Source organism: Mytilus californianus, unplaced genomic scaffold (assembly GCF_021869535.1).
Source record: "Mytilus californianus isolate M0D057914Y unplaced genomic scaffold, xbMytCali1.0.p SCAF_4, whole genome shotgun sequence".
Lineage (NCBI taxonomy): Eukaryota > Metazoa > Mollusca > Bivalvia > Mytilida > Mytilidae > Mytilus > Mytilus californianus.
In genome coordinates, this window is record NW_026262690.1 from 66,935,104 (window position 1) to 66,951,494 (window position 16,391).

At 32.6% G+C, this 16,391-nt stretch overlaps 1 protein-coding gene across 4 annotated transcripts in view; it reads left to right on the top strand.

The window, feature by feature from the left end:
- The first annotated feature begins 1,882 nt into the window (after positions 1–1,882).
- The window catches only part of LOC127738421 (calcyphosin-like protein), a 58,642-nt gene continuing 44,133 nt past the window's right edge, over positions 1,883–16,391 (top strand). Inside the window, exon 1 of one of the 4 annotated variants that reach the window (XM_052249665.1) lies at positions 1,883–2,025. In XM_052249665.1, the coding sequence (XP_052105625.1) occupies positions 1,934–2,025 (92 nt within the window). In that variant the 5' untranslated portion in view covers positions 1,883–1,933. Of the gene's footprint in view, positions 2,026–6,864; positions 7,094–16,391 lie in introns of those variants that run through there. The other 3 variants (XM_052249667.1, XM_052249666.1, XM_052249668.1) reach the window with 3 other exon arrangements.

The following is a 16,391-nucleotide window of genomic DNA, read 5'->3' on the forward strand; positions in this document are numbered from 1 at the left end:
CCTTTGTAAATCTATGGGTGCGCTCGGTTTGCGTGTTCCGAACAGGATCCATCTGTTCTAATTCTAAATTTTGTGTTTCTTGCTAAATGCCCTCAGATTGTATTTTGATAAACGGGTTCTCGAGTGGCAAGACTGAATTGCAACTGACCTCATTTTTGCATAGGCCTTTGCGAACAAACAAACAAGACATTTTTAAGGTCGAAACAAACATTTCTGACTTTAAAGTCGTCATAATTATTATGAAACGAAAAATACATCTGACGGCTTTTGTAACGTGTTAGCCTGACAGAAAAATAGAGTTTTATTGCATATTTCCCTTAAAATAATACTTTATATGATCAAATACATATATATATGTATATATGAAAGCTGATTTTTATCAGCTCTAGTTAGAGGAGGGGATAAGGTGTCTGCGCAATGCTAGGCGGTGTTGTCGTAGAAGCTAGAAATAAAAAGTACAGGTTCCATGCAGCCCCGCTCGGGGAGGAAGTAAAGAAACAGATCTACGTTAACATCGTTAAGTTGATTTTCTAGGCACTTTATATATATATATATATATATATATACATATATATACAAGTCTAAATTGAAAACAACGTTCAAACCTATGATTGCGTTGGATAAAAACCGCAATTTTTATACGTGTGCATGCAAAACAAATTTAATGGTAGAGGGGTGTAAATACAGCACAAAAAACATTTTCCAAAAGACCAAAAGAGTGAAAAAGTATATTTTAACAAAATGCATTTGACTAACAGGTCGAACAACTGATGTTCTTAAACCCTGCTGATATATATATAACAAGTCTAAAAGGGTACACTTAATTGTCGAAATCCGGATATGGTGTACAAATTTTTGCACCTCATGTTTGCGGTATACCATCTTTTCCGCAAGTTTATTGTTTTCTGTTTGGTAATAAATTATTATAAGATCCATTTTGTTAATCTGTTGATCCGTTTATTTGGCAATCGCCAATGGCAGTCAGCAGGGTTTAAGACCATCAGTTGTTCGACCTGCTAGTCAAATGCGTTTTGTTAAAATATACTTTTTCACTTTTTTCGTCTTTTGCGAAATGTTATATATATATATATATATTGTTTATATTTTTTCGTTTGGGCTTGTATTATATTTGCCTTCGGGTTTCTATGATCCGTTCATCCTTTTTTGACTCCTCAAAATTCAAGAGTCTATCCTAATTTGAGGTAAATTGTATGGCTTTCCAAATACCGTTTCGATTCCTAACATCACTGAAGAGACATTAATTGTCATAATCCGGATAGATGTACAAAAACCTTTGCACCTTTTGTTTGCGGTATAACATCTTTTCCGTAAGTTTATTGTTTTCTGTTTAGTATTAAATTTATAATTAAGATCCATTTATTACATCGGTGATCCGTTTATTTGGCAATCGCCAATGGCAGTCAGCAGGGTTTAAGAACATTTGTTGTTCGACCTGTTAGTCAAATGCGTTTTGTTAAAATATACTTTTTCACTTTTTTGGTCTTTTGGAAAATGTTGTTTGTGTTGTATTTAGACACCTCTAACAAGACATTTGTTTAGCATGCACACGTATAAAAATTGCGGTTTTTATCCAACGCAATCATAGGTTTGAACGTTGTTGTCAATTTAGACTTGTTTATATATATTTAACCAAGGATTTGTACAATAAGACTATACAAATCATTGATTGAAATGGTTATCAATTTGTAGCTTTCATTTCCCTGAATGCTAAAGTTTTTTTATCTGTACTTTGAATTCTGTTTACACCTACATTATTTTCGGCGCACTTGGAACGCGTTTAGACTGCAGTTTTGTCATCTTTTGGTGAACATCCGGTTGATTCCGATCGTCGTCTGGAACTCGCCAATCGAGCGCCACCTGTATCTTTGAAATTTCAGTAATTTGCAGAATTTCCGGTTAAAATACATGTCATATGTTGTTACATGTTAAAATGGCTGACCTTCTCATGGAATTAAGGGCCAAAATTTTAGAACGAGGACCCAATGGTATACAAGACATAAGCAGGTAAAAGTATTGAAATGTTTTTTTTTATATCTATACTGAAAATTGAATACAGTTGCATTTCATACACTCTTGCGTTATAGATACTAGTACTTTAAAGTTTGTTTTTGACACTCAGTCTTGATAGAACCATGCAAAACTAGTAAAAATGAGTGGGTCCACATGACATGTCAAACAAATGTAATGAAATTTTGCCTATGCATGTATGTTATGAACAGTCAAAAGAAAACCAAATTCTAACAAGAAATTTGATCTGATGCTATTTTGCTAGACTTTGCAGCGTCATCTACGTACTGGAAAAAGAATAATTAAAAAAAAATCTACTCAAATGTCACATTTCTGTTACTCTGAATATGCTAGATATGGTTATGTTCAGCTGGTATTTGAATTGTTTTTACCACAAGCATTATTCGTCCTTCGAAACTTGACAAAATATAATAGTTTGAGGATCCCTATATTTCGGGGCTGACAGTTATAAAAGTACATTTTTTTGCATTTTCTGGATACTTGTTGAAAAGATCAACAAAACGACATGAAATCTTTTAAAGTACTCGATTTTTGTAATGTATTAAATATATATGTTCACTGGTGTTAATATGTCTTTTGATTGAGTTAAGCCATTTCAATAGATATTTTATAGTGTGTCTTTCTATGTTGTGATGTTACACTATTGTTTCAGATAAGGTGAAGGTTTGGTACCATTAAAACGTTTAAACCCGCTGCAATTGTTTGCACCTGTCCTAAGTCAGGAATTTGATGTTCAGTAGTTGTTGTTTGTTGATGTGGTTCATAAGTGTTTCTCGTGTCTCGTTTTTTATATAGATTAGACCGTTGGTTTTCCCGTTTGAATGGTTTTATACTAGTAATTTTTGGGGCTCTCTATAGCTTGCTGTTCGTAGTGAGCCAAGGCTCCGTGTTGAAGACCGTACTTTGACCTATATTGGTTAACTTTTATAAATTTTGACTTGGATGGAGAGTTGTCTCATTGGCACTCATACCACATCTTCTTATATCTATGCAAAGATTAACATATGTGATACAAATTCTGTGATTTTTATACTGGACTCTTTTACACTATTGCTATGGCAACGGAATTGAAATGTGTGATTTTCTTATACTTTTTTTCACGTCTTTTTAAACCTGAAAACTTTTTTTATCTTTTGACATTGGCTTATGATATTTTGCATGAAGGTGTATAAAGACGGTGTGTTTAATGTCATCATGACCGTCAAATGACATTACCTTTTACATTTTCGAATCCGGAACACAACTTTTTTCTTCTTGGCTATGTGCTTTTGGATATTAGACACATCAGTACAGCCCATCAATATAATGTGTCGCGTACCATGGATGATGAGCTTGACCTTTGACCTTTAGGTCAAATAAAAGGTCAAGATCAAATATTTTATTTTTGTATGTCCACCCTAAATCCATATTCTTCCTTGCCATGGCAAAACATTTTCAGTGCAGCTGACAATATAAAATAAACTAATACATCTTATTTGAAATCTCCATCACATGTATATAGTTATATAAACATCTGATTAAGTTAGTACTCCATATTATTGCATTTACTTTTTAAATTATGATATTATGACATTTGTCATTGTTATTTCATGTTCCATTATGGCTATGAATAGACTTCAAAATAAACCCCCACTGTGAAGAGAGAACAAAACATTATAAAGAATTTATTGTCTTCATAAGTCCAAATGAATAAGCAATTTATATATTCTTTTAAATTTTACGTCGTTTCGGACGAACCGGTCTATTTTTATTGATCAAAGATATTTATTTCAAGGAACTAATTTACCTTTGAAAGGCTGTATCTTTTAAACGTGAGCAATTCAAAGAATTTTTGACATAAAAACATAGATTATTCGTAGTTGCATGTAAAAAATGGAATGAAGGGCAACATGTTTAGAATGAGGAGCAAGTGGGAAACACGTGTATTATAAAGTTAAACATGTTATTTCATTATCCAAAGGACAAGGATAAAGCGGCGTTGAAAAAAAGAAATTTAAGTAGATTCATACTAGTTAACAGCTGTATGTGGTTAATTGAGATATCAGTATACATTTATGTCTTGTTAGTATCATTTGACATAGATCTGATGTCTCCATGAACAAATTATACTGATTTCTGTCCAACGTTTCTGATCCTTTAACTTTATCTTTAACTTATAAACACCACAGCTTTTAGAAAGCACTTCATTTATGAAGTGTTATGTTCATTTTATATTGTTTTCTTTACACTAGTTTGTCTGCTATGCGTCAAGGTGTTAAATTCACATAATAGATTTTGTAATAGGTTTATTTAGAATTATTATTCATTTTTTGGATGTTATAATTTAGAAAAAAAAATATAAATGACTAATGCTTACATTCTTAATTTCACCAAAAATGGCAAAACGGTTGGGATACCTCCAACAAAAAAGAGTGCTTCAACCAGAGAAAAGGTCTTGTTTTGTCTTCTTTAAATCGAAAATAAAAGTACAATATGAATATCAAATAACATCCTTCAGATCCTTAGACGATATTTGTCTAAAAGATATCTTCGATTGTCTCTTAAATATTTGCATTTCTGCTTTAAACTTCAAGCATTTTATGCAGAACTGCGATAAAAGCCCCATTTTAAGGTCATGTCTTTTACATTTAGGTATGAACCAATACCTGACCTAAACATATATTTTGCTACATGATGTCTTATACAAAGATGTTTATGCTTGTAAAATATCGCTTTGGGTAAATATCAATAAGGAGATGAGGTATGATTACCAATGAGAAAGCTATCCACCAGAGATCAAACGACGTAGATGTTAACAACTATAGATCAAATAACGGACAAAGAACAAAGACATAGGACCAAAAAGGGAAACTATAACTTTAAACGATGCAAGTCACTTTTTCAATTTCATTGGCACATTTAGTAACTGGATTTGTAAGAAATTTATGTAGCCAGATTGAGATTTGTGTGCATTCACGCGACATGTGTTTCTTGAATACCTTCATCAGGTTCGATTGCCTTCAACAATGAGAAAAACAAAAACCACACAGAAAGCTATTAAGCTAACACTCGTATTATTTTATTTATACTAATTAAATGCGTGGAATTGTAATATGCACATCTAAGATTTAAAGGAGGTAAACTTCCTGGACAGATGTCAAATATTCTGAAAACAAGATATATTTTTCTAAGAAAAGTTTATTGAGAAAATATCTAGAAATGTATATCTATTCATTTTATAAAAGAACAAACTATAAAAAAGAATAACTTGTCACAATACGTCTCAATGAATAGGTTATTCATATAAATTCCCTTTAAATTTCGTCGTTTCGAACGAAGCGTCTACTTCTTTTGTTCATAGTCATTTATTTAAAGGAAAACAAATTACCTATATATGTCTATATCTCGGTAACGGTGTTTCGTACAATTACCATTTAAAGCACAAATCATCCGTAGTTTCATGCAAAAAAATGCCTGTCCAACTCACAATACTAAAGGCGAAATGTTTATAATATTTAGGAGCCAGTGGTATACACGGCATAACAAGGTACTTAAGTATTTAAATTTTCAACATTTTTCTAGCGTAGCAACACATAATAATAAAAATTAGAATTGATAAATTTGCTGCACACCGGAGGTTTTATGTCTATACCTAAAACAATGATACCTCCTATTTAATTGCTTCATGTATCAGAATTATATACTATGTATTGGTTTATTTGAATAAATATTGTTTAAACTAAGAACCGTATCAGTTGAAGAGCTATATGACCAAAAAGGACCTAAAAACAGCAAACTCCATCTGAGGTCAACCTCAGAGTTGAGACCTAAATTTGTAAACGAACAATTTTAGAACAGTTTGTTACAAATCATGTCAGTATATCGTAGTTCTGACAACTAAGCTGATGATACCATCAGGGACTGATTTTTCACCAGCAGCGGTATCGACCAAGTGCAATACAAAATGAAAATTAAACTTTACAAATTTCATGTGTCCGAAGCGCTTTTCTGGATTTAACTTGATCAGGAACTCTCAATGCCGAATGTTTGAAAGCCAAGGATGTATAAGGACCGAACCAGTTGTAGAGCTATAGGACCTAACAAAATAATCAAATCGATCTAAGGTCAACTTTGCCTGTGGGAGTTGAAACCTAATGTCTTTTTTTATCAGTTCACTATTCAGAGCAATCGGTATATTTTACGGAAAGGACCGAACGGGATGATATTTCATGTTGTATTCAGACATGACAGTTTGAAATCAATGCTGACTTTTTACATTTAAATTGCGTTGTGTAATAAATGCTATCGAATGAAAAACTTATCCAGAAGCATACACATATGAATAATTGTATAGTTATGTAATCCGTTTATATTTTATCAAAAATATCTTATTTTTTCAATGCACAGAATCTTGACCCATAAGAACCGAATGATTCTTAATTATCATATTTTTGAAATTATATTTTGATATCTATGACATCCCACTACATATAGTATTCCTTTACAATATATCCTGCAAAGTACCCATAGCCGGTTTTTCAGTTTCATTATGTCTGTAAGGTGTCGTTAATTACGCATCATAAATAGAAGTCTGATAACAATAATACGCACAAAAACAAAAAACAGCTACTAGTATCAGATAATTCATAATAAAAATAACTGTGTTAACCTAGACCGCGTTTTAAACAAAAGAATGACAAAAATACGCCACGAAATCAAAAGACATTTCTTCGAAACGAACCGGTCTATTTTTATTGATCATAAACATTTATTTCAAGGAATCACTTTACCTATTTACCTATATATGTATGTTTCTTGGAAATGTGGGTTATTCCTATAATAACCGGTTAAAAACACAGATTATCCGTAGTTTGCTCATTGTTGAAAGCTGTAAGGTGACCCATAGTTGCTTAAATCAACGTTATTTGGACTCTGTTGGGTAGTTGTTTCATCCGTAATCACATCACATCACATCTCCTAATTTTATACAAATGGCTGACCATATCACAGAATTAAGGGCGAAATGTTTAGAACGAGGAGCCAGTGGTATACACGGCATAAGCAGGTAATTATGTATTGAAATACTAAACATTTTTCTAGCGTAACAACATATGGATGTGGGTTTGAATTGAGACATCTGCTGCAAGTCTGTGTTTTATATCTATACTGAAAATTACATAAATTTCGTGTTTTAGACATATTTTACAATTTTACTTTGTCGTTTGTTTTTAAGTATGCATGTGGCTTGGTTTAAGGCAATGCATTTTGATTCCTTTCGGGGAAATAAGTAGTTCAGGGGAAATGCAACGTTTAAAACGTTTTGAACATCAGAAGCCACAGGACAATGATAAAGCAACTTTGAAAAAAATTAATTTAGTAGATTTATACAAGGTACTTGTTTTGGCTTTCAAACTTTTTTTATCTGAGCGTCACTGGTTGGTCTTGTGTGGACGAGACGCACGTCTGGCGTATTGAATTTTAAGCCTAGTACCTTCTGCTAGCTATTATTCGTGTGTTGCTTTGTCCTATATGTTCTCCCATTTATTTGTATTGTGGTCCTGTCATGTGATGTTGTCGTTTTGGTGTTGTGTTTGACGTTGCCATAAAAGCGGGAGGTTTGGCATGCCACAAAACCAGATTCAACCCACCATTTTTTTCTTAAAATGTCCTGTACCAAGTCAGGAAAATGGCCATTGTTACATTATAGTTCGTTTCTGTGTGTGTTACATTTTAATGTTGTGTTTCTGTCTGTGGTCTACTATATTTGCTGTAAGGAGTTAATATAAGGTACACATGTCCGTCTTGTGGGGTTCATCGGACCTTGACGTTATATTCATCCTTCAATGGTCAATGTTAAGTTTTCGTAATTAAGTCTGTTTCTCAAATACTTTTAGCTGTAGGTCAAATATATTTGGTGTATTGTTGATGTGTTTCCTTCGGTTTTAGTTTGTAAGCCGGATTTGTTTTCACTCAATCGATTTATGACTTTTGAACAGCGGTATACTACTGTTGCCTTTATGTATGATTGTTAGTGGTACATGTCCGTCAGTCAGCGTTCAAATGACCTTGATCTTATTTCAATAGATCTTGAAAGTATTAAGGTTAAGCGATACATTATTGTTTTGGGCCAGCTGAATCCCGCCTCCAGGTGCGAGATTTTCCCCCTGTGTTGGAGAACTGTTGGTGGCCTTAGGATTTTCTGCTCTGTCGTCGGGTAGTTGTCTCTTTGGCACATTCCCCGTTTCCATTCTTTATTCTATCTTAAAGACTTTCAACATCAAATTTAATTATGATTAATGAACAAGCGAGACATCTCAATGCGTGCACTTGTATTATTCTATTTGTAATAATTTTTCTGTTATGTGTCGAGTTGTTATTTGCACATCATAGATTTAAATACTTTGAACATAAGATATATTAAAAAAAAATCTATTGAGAAAATAAACAAAGAAAATATCTAGAAATGTATACCTATGCATTTTATTAAAAAACATACTATAAGAAAGAATAACTTGTCCCAAACAACATCGTTTTTGTGTGTAAATATCATTACATAAACTGCTTGATAAATGAATTAGGTATTGACAATTCATTTGAAAGCTCAACATATACCCTCACGACACTTACCAAAGAGGAAATCCTGGATAATCATAGGTCTGTTCTATGTTCCTTTGGAATTTCAACCAAAGATGAAGAACTGGATCTTCCATCACTGTATTGGATACCTAAACTACATAAGTGTCCTTACAAACAACGGTATATTGCTGGGTCTTCCAAGTGCTCCACGAAACCTCTTTCTAAATTATTAACATCTATTTTATCAGCAATCAAAGCCGGGCTCCAAAGTTATTGTGAAACTGCCTATTCTAGAGGTGGAGTGAATCAGATGTGGATACTAAAAAATTCCAAAGATCTTTCAGGAGTACATACAATCTAAGACTCTCTCATCTTGCAATAGTATTAAAACATTTGACTTTTCTACACTTTACACAAGTATTCCCCATTCCAAACTAAAAGACAAATTGAAAGAGTTGGTATTACTTTGTTTCATTAAAAAGAATGGCGAACGTAGATACAAGTATCTTGTCTTGGGGAGGGATAAATCCTAAAATTCAACTTTTAGTCAGTTTCAATCACAAATGCTTTCAAGCTGATAAATGTGCTTCGGGGCATTTGTAACTCATTTATAGAAACTATTTGTTTTGAACTGTAAGTAGGCCTAACAAAATAGGATAATTCCTTACTAAGAACATGATTTCATTCATTATTCACAATTAAGAAACACCAAATCCTACAATTTCATTGGTCGAGAGCACTTTACTATATTCTAATTCTGAATACTAAACATGTTTTGAGCACAAACGACGCATATTTTCCTTGTAGTTCACTAACAGTTCAGTGTTTTACATTGTCCGAGTTTTTTCGAGAGCAACATGTAAAACGTCCTGGTTTTTAAATAAATGGTCCGGGTTTTTCAAAGAAAATGTGAATAAGAAAGAAGGCATTCTTGGGCTTAAAAACTAACTTTTTCTAGTTTGTATCTGTAATTTAGTGAAGGGCAATATTATATATTCGTAATTATTTACAAAACATTACTATGTTGATCGAATCTAACCCTTTTCAATTTAATGATAATTTTTTGTTCTGAAAACAATTTATCATAACCTAGCAGTATTAAGATATATTAGAAATTACTGGATTCTTTGTAAAACTGCCTTTAGAACCGAGAACAGGGGACTCACAATCTTTTCAATATCATTTCATGCTACAATATGTTTACAGTAAATAATAGTTTATGATTTATATATATCACAGCGGGGAAACCTGGAAGTTATAAATTCAGTAAAATGCAATATACCTTTTGCAGAGTTCCGTAGATATTCAGTGGTAATTGTAATGTCTAGAAAGAGATCCGTTTGTTTTTTTTTTAACTAATTTTTTTTAAACACTGCTAACTAATGGAAAAGAAGCTACCATGGTGTTTTATTGCTGTGTGACCAAGTATAACATACGCTTGATCATACTGCTCACCACAGTAGTAGCATTTGAATATTGTTCTTGTTTTTTATTCATAGAACGATAAAACAAATTATCATCAAGACAAATAGTAAATGAAATATCTAGGATGTATTTTCCGTTAAAAAAATACACATACCCGCTTAACACACACAATGTACGTACGTCTCAATCCAATATTGTACTGCTTGATACTTTAGTCTGTGAAAAAAAGATTTATTTATTAGTTGTAATTGTCTTTGAGTTAGCTCTCAGTAACCGCGAGTACTCTTATATCGATACTTTGTATTTATTGTTTTTATGTTAGTTGGTTTTGTTTGTGCTTCGTACCGATCTATTAAGTATAGACATTTGTAACTGATTTTTACAGTTTGCTCTTATTTTGTAACACCACTGTCGAAAGTTAGAAGGAGGGTTGAGGACTTACAAACATATTTAACCCCGTCCCAATCTTAACATGCCTGTCCCAAGCCAAGAGCCTGTAATTCATTGGTTTTCGTTGATTCATGTCCGTCATAATTGCTTTTTTTTCGTACTTTGTATTGTATAACTTAGATCGTTAGTTTTCTCGTTTTAATTGTTTCAATTTTTTCATGTTGGGGTCTGTTAGAGCTGACTATACGGTATAAGGTTTTCTAATTGTTGAAGGCCGTACGGTAACCTATATCTACTTTTATCTTTCGTCATTTGAACTCTTGTAGATAGTTATCTCAATGGCATTCATAACACATTGTCTTTTCTTTAAATATATATGTCTGTGCTCACATTGATATTGTTTACAACACGAATATTTATTGTATGATATAAAAAGGAGAAGTGGTATGAATGCCAATGGGACAACTCTGCACAAGAGACCCATATGATATCCACATTTGGTTGAGTCGACATCGATAAACGTATGTTTGGGTCGTAACAACATGTGTACATGAGCGTTGACTTGTTGGATAGTTCCACCATATTCACATGGGCGTGGACATGTTTGATCTATCCAAATATATCAATGTCGGTGTCCATACAATTTATAAGATGTGGCAAACAATAATATATACAAATATATGATGCTTTTACAAATGTACGTATTACGTACAACAGTATCAACAAACTGGTTAAATGTTTTGAAAAGTACTTTATTTGAACCTTTTTCATTGTTTTTTAAACGTAATCGCACTGACATATAACATTTTAAGCCATTGAAATTTTGTTTAATCACTCGATCAAAACCTAGACCGCACTCAAAGATACCGGACTGCTCTAGAAAAAACACGGAGATACAAAAATTAATTTAATCTAAAAATGTCCATCTCAATGCACTGACAAGAATGTTTATAAAGTGTCTGTATATCTAAGGATATATAGATTACGAATATACATTTCCTTTGACATTTGCATTTGTACTTATATGAAAATAGCTTTATTCTATATTTTGGAATAAAAGCATTGTAAAGCTAAATTAAACTTTTAGAACATAAAATAATGTAGGGGTGATGATTTCTTTTTATCACCAATACTAACTTACCTTGGAAGATATTGCATATTAAGTTAAAACATCTATTTCACGTCTTACAAAAAAAGGAAGTCTCTCTGTTTTTACATTTTTGATCATTTTTATTCGAAAAAACACGATCCCAGCCGGACACTATACCTACTGTGTTCATGGTATTACCTAATTATGTCTATATCTCGGTAACGGGTGTTTTGGAGGATTAACGGTTAAAACACAGATCATCCCTATATTCAGTAAAATATGTGTGAAATTACAATACGTGTTAAGTAAGTTTCCATGGGAGATAATCAATTTTTCTTTCGAAAAGTCTTCTACATTCAAAAGAATAGTGTTTTAGGTTATCTCCCATGGAAACTTATTAACAACGTATTGTAATTTCACATATATTTTACTGAATGTAAGATGTTTTAATTCAAATGATGTCTAATTCTTATGAATATAGAAGACTTTTCGAAAGAAAACTTGTATAAAAGCTTAGTTTGGACATTTTTATTCAAAATTACTACCCATCACCTTTAGCATGACAATAACAATAAAATTTCTATACAAACTGTTAGACTGATTTTTCATAATAACATTGATGTGGAATTAAATTCTTATAGGATTGTAAGTATGCTTTATTTTATCACCTTGCACTTTCACAACTTGACTGTGGTTCTCTACAGCAGTTTGTTCAAATTTCTGACCAGTTGAACAGTTTGGTTTTATAAAACAAATTGCAATTTGGTCAGAATTTTGAATAAATTGCAATTGGTGGAGAGCAACACTAACAGTCAAGTCACAGTAACTGTTTATGATATTTAAAGGCAAAGGATAAAACAAGTTTGAAAAATATGAGATTTAAAAAAGTTTATTCTAAGTTACAGTTGTTTGTAGGTAATACCGATATCAGTTATCATCAGGTAATACAGGTTTCTCTACAACTTTTAAGCCTTGAACTTGAACTTGATCCTGAGCTTATGTTGTTTTATCTATAATATTTTGTCTGATATGCTTCGAGATGTTATATACACATCATATATTAAAAAGTAGGACACACTGAACTTAAAACATATTTCTAAAAAAAATTATTTAGAAAATACACAGAATTAAGAAACAGAGAAAAGATCAAGAATTGTATACCCTTGAATGAATTTGCAGAAAAAGTATTCCGTTACCACGAAAAAAAAAAACGAATGTGATACTTTTTGTTGGTTTTAAGAAGAATGTTATTTTAATATATATATATATATATATACAAGTCTAAATTGAAAACAACGTTCAAACCTATGATTGCGTTGGATAAAAACCGCAATTTTTATACGTGTGCATGCAAAACAAATTTCTTGGTAGAGGGGTCTAAATACAGCACAAACAACATTTTCCAAAAGACCAAAAAAGTGAAAAAGTATATTTTAACAAAACGCATTTGACTAACAGGTCGAACAACAAATGTTCTTAAACCCTGCTGACTGCCATTGGCGATTGCCAAATAAACGGATCACCGATGTAATAAATGGATCTTAATTATAAATTAAATACTAAACAGAAAACAATAAACTTGCGGAAAAGATGGTATACCGCAAACAAAAGGTGCAAAGGTTTTTGTACACCATATCCGGATTTCGACAATTAATGTCTCTTCAGTGATGTTAGGAATCGAAACAGTATTTGGAAAGCCATACAATTTACCTTAGAATCATGTGCAAAACAGTGTAGCCGAGACCATTGATTGGCGCGCTAAATTTCCCATTGACTGGGTCAGATTAGGTGATCGTTCGTCTGTAACGCCCACAACTCACGACGTATTTATTATAGACATTTAAACTGTGGGGTCACCAAAGGGTCTCAACGCCTAAATAAAATAATTCGAAAAACTAATCAGGAATAACCTTTGTGTTTTGATTTATATTGAATACTTAAACGTCCTTTGCTTGTGTTTTTGTTATGTTTTGATAATGAATTTTTATGATATCGGACGTTCTTTCAGCAAAAAAGGATTTAACTGGCTTTAAAAGTTACAATGGATGTGTTGATTATTATCTTTTTTCGGACGTCAAAGCGATTTAACAATTGCGGTTGTCCAATTATGTCATCTTTTAACTTTTATCTGGTCAAAATTTTATTTTAGAACGAATGCATGATCAACTTTAAAAAGTGTGCAAACACAAAACATATAGACAAAATATACTTCTTTCCTGTCTTTTTCGTACTTGCAAGTTATTAGACAGTAAAAAGGCTATTTGGATCAAGCCTTGTGAAATTTGCATTTACGTTTTTGAATAGGTACAATCAAGTTTAGCGATTGATAATTCATTGATAACATTCCGGCGTATCACAAACAAACATCTTGTAACGTCTCATTTCATTGGCCGAAAGATTTTAAATACAACAACAATTGTAGTGTGCACGTGAATTGACACAGGTGACCGACAATGGAATGTACTACGTTACTACGAACGTAAAAAACAATGATTTTTGGTCGAAATAATTCAATAAGTATTTTGTGAATTTCAAATAGTGGGGTCGAAATATTATACTAATAATTTGTGTTAAGTAATATTCTTTATGCATGCAGCACTTGTACCGCACTATGAAAAATATAAGGATAAAATAAAATACATGTGCCGCTTTTATACGGATGAATGTATGAACCACTTTAATTTCTTTCATATTGACGCTAGGTTATTATCCTGACAATGTCGTAGTTATTTATAATAAGGATCTCATAATACTGATCCATTTCAAATTTATGATGGGTTGCACATTCCTCTTTTATTGTTTTCATGCTATAAAACGAAAATAAAGTAGCTAAGCGTTTGGTCATTCAGAAATGACGTGTCATAAACGAGCAAATTGTCCCCAAAAGATCGTATCATGTGTGCACGTGAATATAGATGTACTATGCAATGTACTATCATGGTCACCACGAAATTCAAATGAATTCAGTGAAGGCATGTTGGTGTAAAAAGGTTTGAAATGTTTCATCGGCGAAGATTTTATTTTTGCATGTGTGGAACTAAAAAATAAATAAATACTTGTGAGAAATGTCGTAGTTTATAAGGAACCATATAAATGTACTGTTTTCGATTTAAATTGGTTGAAAATTTATCCTTTAATTTCATACCGTAAGAATAGAGCTTTGCATAACATTGTTGAACTATCCGCCAAAGTAACGTGTGGCATGCGTTTTAAATTTTACATGCACATGTATAAAAGCTAGAATTGCCATGGGATAATCAAGAACACAATCATGTACGTGAATACGACGATGGAAGTTTTTAACGACCTTGACCGGCTACGTGAATACTGATCAGTCCATTCAGCTTTATAGTACGCGTGTTCTATTTTCGCAGGTGTGAGGTCGAAGGTTTGAATTGACCAATGAAAACGATCGTTCCTTAACGAGTTAATCTAATAAAGTTTGTTTGACTGATTATGTTGCACGACCTTTCGCTAAGCTTGGCCGCAGTTCAGTATACAATGTATAGTTTGGTGATCTTTTCTGCTAACTACTATACTTGTGAAAAACCCTTGGCAACAGAAACATATTCAGCTTTTGTTTTAATCGACCCAATTTACATAGTACGTAATGGATGACTTCGTACATTTAATGATCGCTAATAAAATATGTATATAATATACTGTGCACTGTAGTTCGTATATATACTGAGACCCTTTGGCAACCCCACAGTTTAAATGTTTATAATAAATACGTCGTGAGTTGTGGGCGTTACAGACGAACGTTCACCTAATCTGACCCAGTCAATGGGATATTTTAGCGCGCCAATCAATGGTCTCGGCTACACTGTTTTGCACATGATTCTAATTTGGGATAGACTCTTGAATTTTGAGGAGTCAAAATAGGATGAACGGATCATATAAACCCGAAGGCAAATATAATACAAGCCCAAACGAAAAAATATAAACAAGTCTAAATTGAAAACAATGTTCAAACCTATGATTGCGTTGGATAAAAACCGCAATTTTTATACGTGTGCATGCAAAACAAATTTCTTGTTAGAGGGGTCTAAATACAGCACAAACAACATTTTCCAAAAGACCAAAAAAGTGAAAAAGTATATTTTAACAAAACGCATTTGACTAACAGGTCGAACAACAAATGTTCTTAAACCCTGCTGACTGCCATTGGCGATTGCCAAATAAACGGATCACCGATGTAATAAATGGATCTTAATTATAAATTAAATACTAAACAGAAAACAATAAACTTGCGGAAAAGATGGTATACCGCAAACAAAAGGTGCAAAGGTTTTTGTACACCATATCCGGATTTCGACAATTAATGTCTCTTCAGTGATGTTAGGAATCGAAACGGTATTTGGAATGCCATACAATTTACCTCAATTTGGGATAGACTCTTGAATTTTGAGGAGTCAAAATAGGATGAACGGATCATAAAAACCCGAAGGCAAATATAATACAAGCCCAAACGAAAATATATAACAAGTCTAAATTGAAAACAACGTTCAAACCTATGATTGCGTTGGATAAAAACCGCAATTTTTATACGTGTGCATGCAAAACAAATTACTTGGTAGAGGGGTCTAAATACAGCACAAACAACATTTTCCAAAAGACCAAAAAAGTGAAAAAGTATATTTTAACAAAACGCATTTGACTAGCAGGTCGAACAACGGATGTTCTTAAACCCTGCTGACTGCCATGGCGATTGCCAAATACACAGATCACCAGATGTAAAAATGGATCTTAATTTATTAATTATATACCAAACAGAAAACAATAAACTTGCGGAAAAGATGGTATACCGCAAACATAAGGTGCAAAAATTTGTACACCATATCCGGATTTCGACAATAAATGTCTCTTCAGTGATGCATGT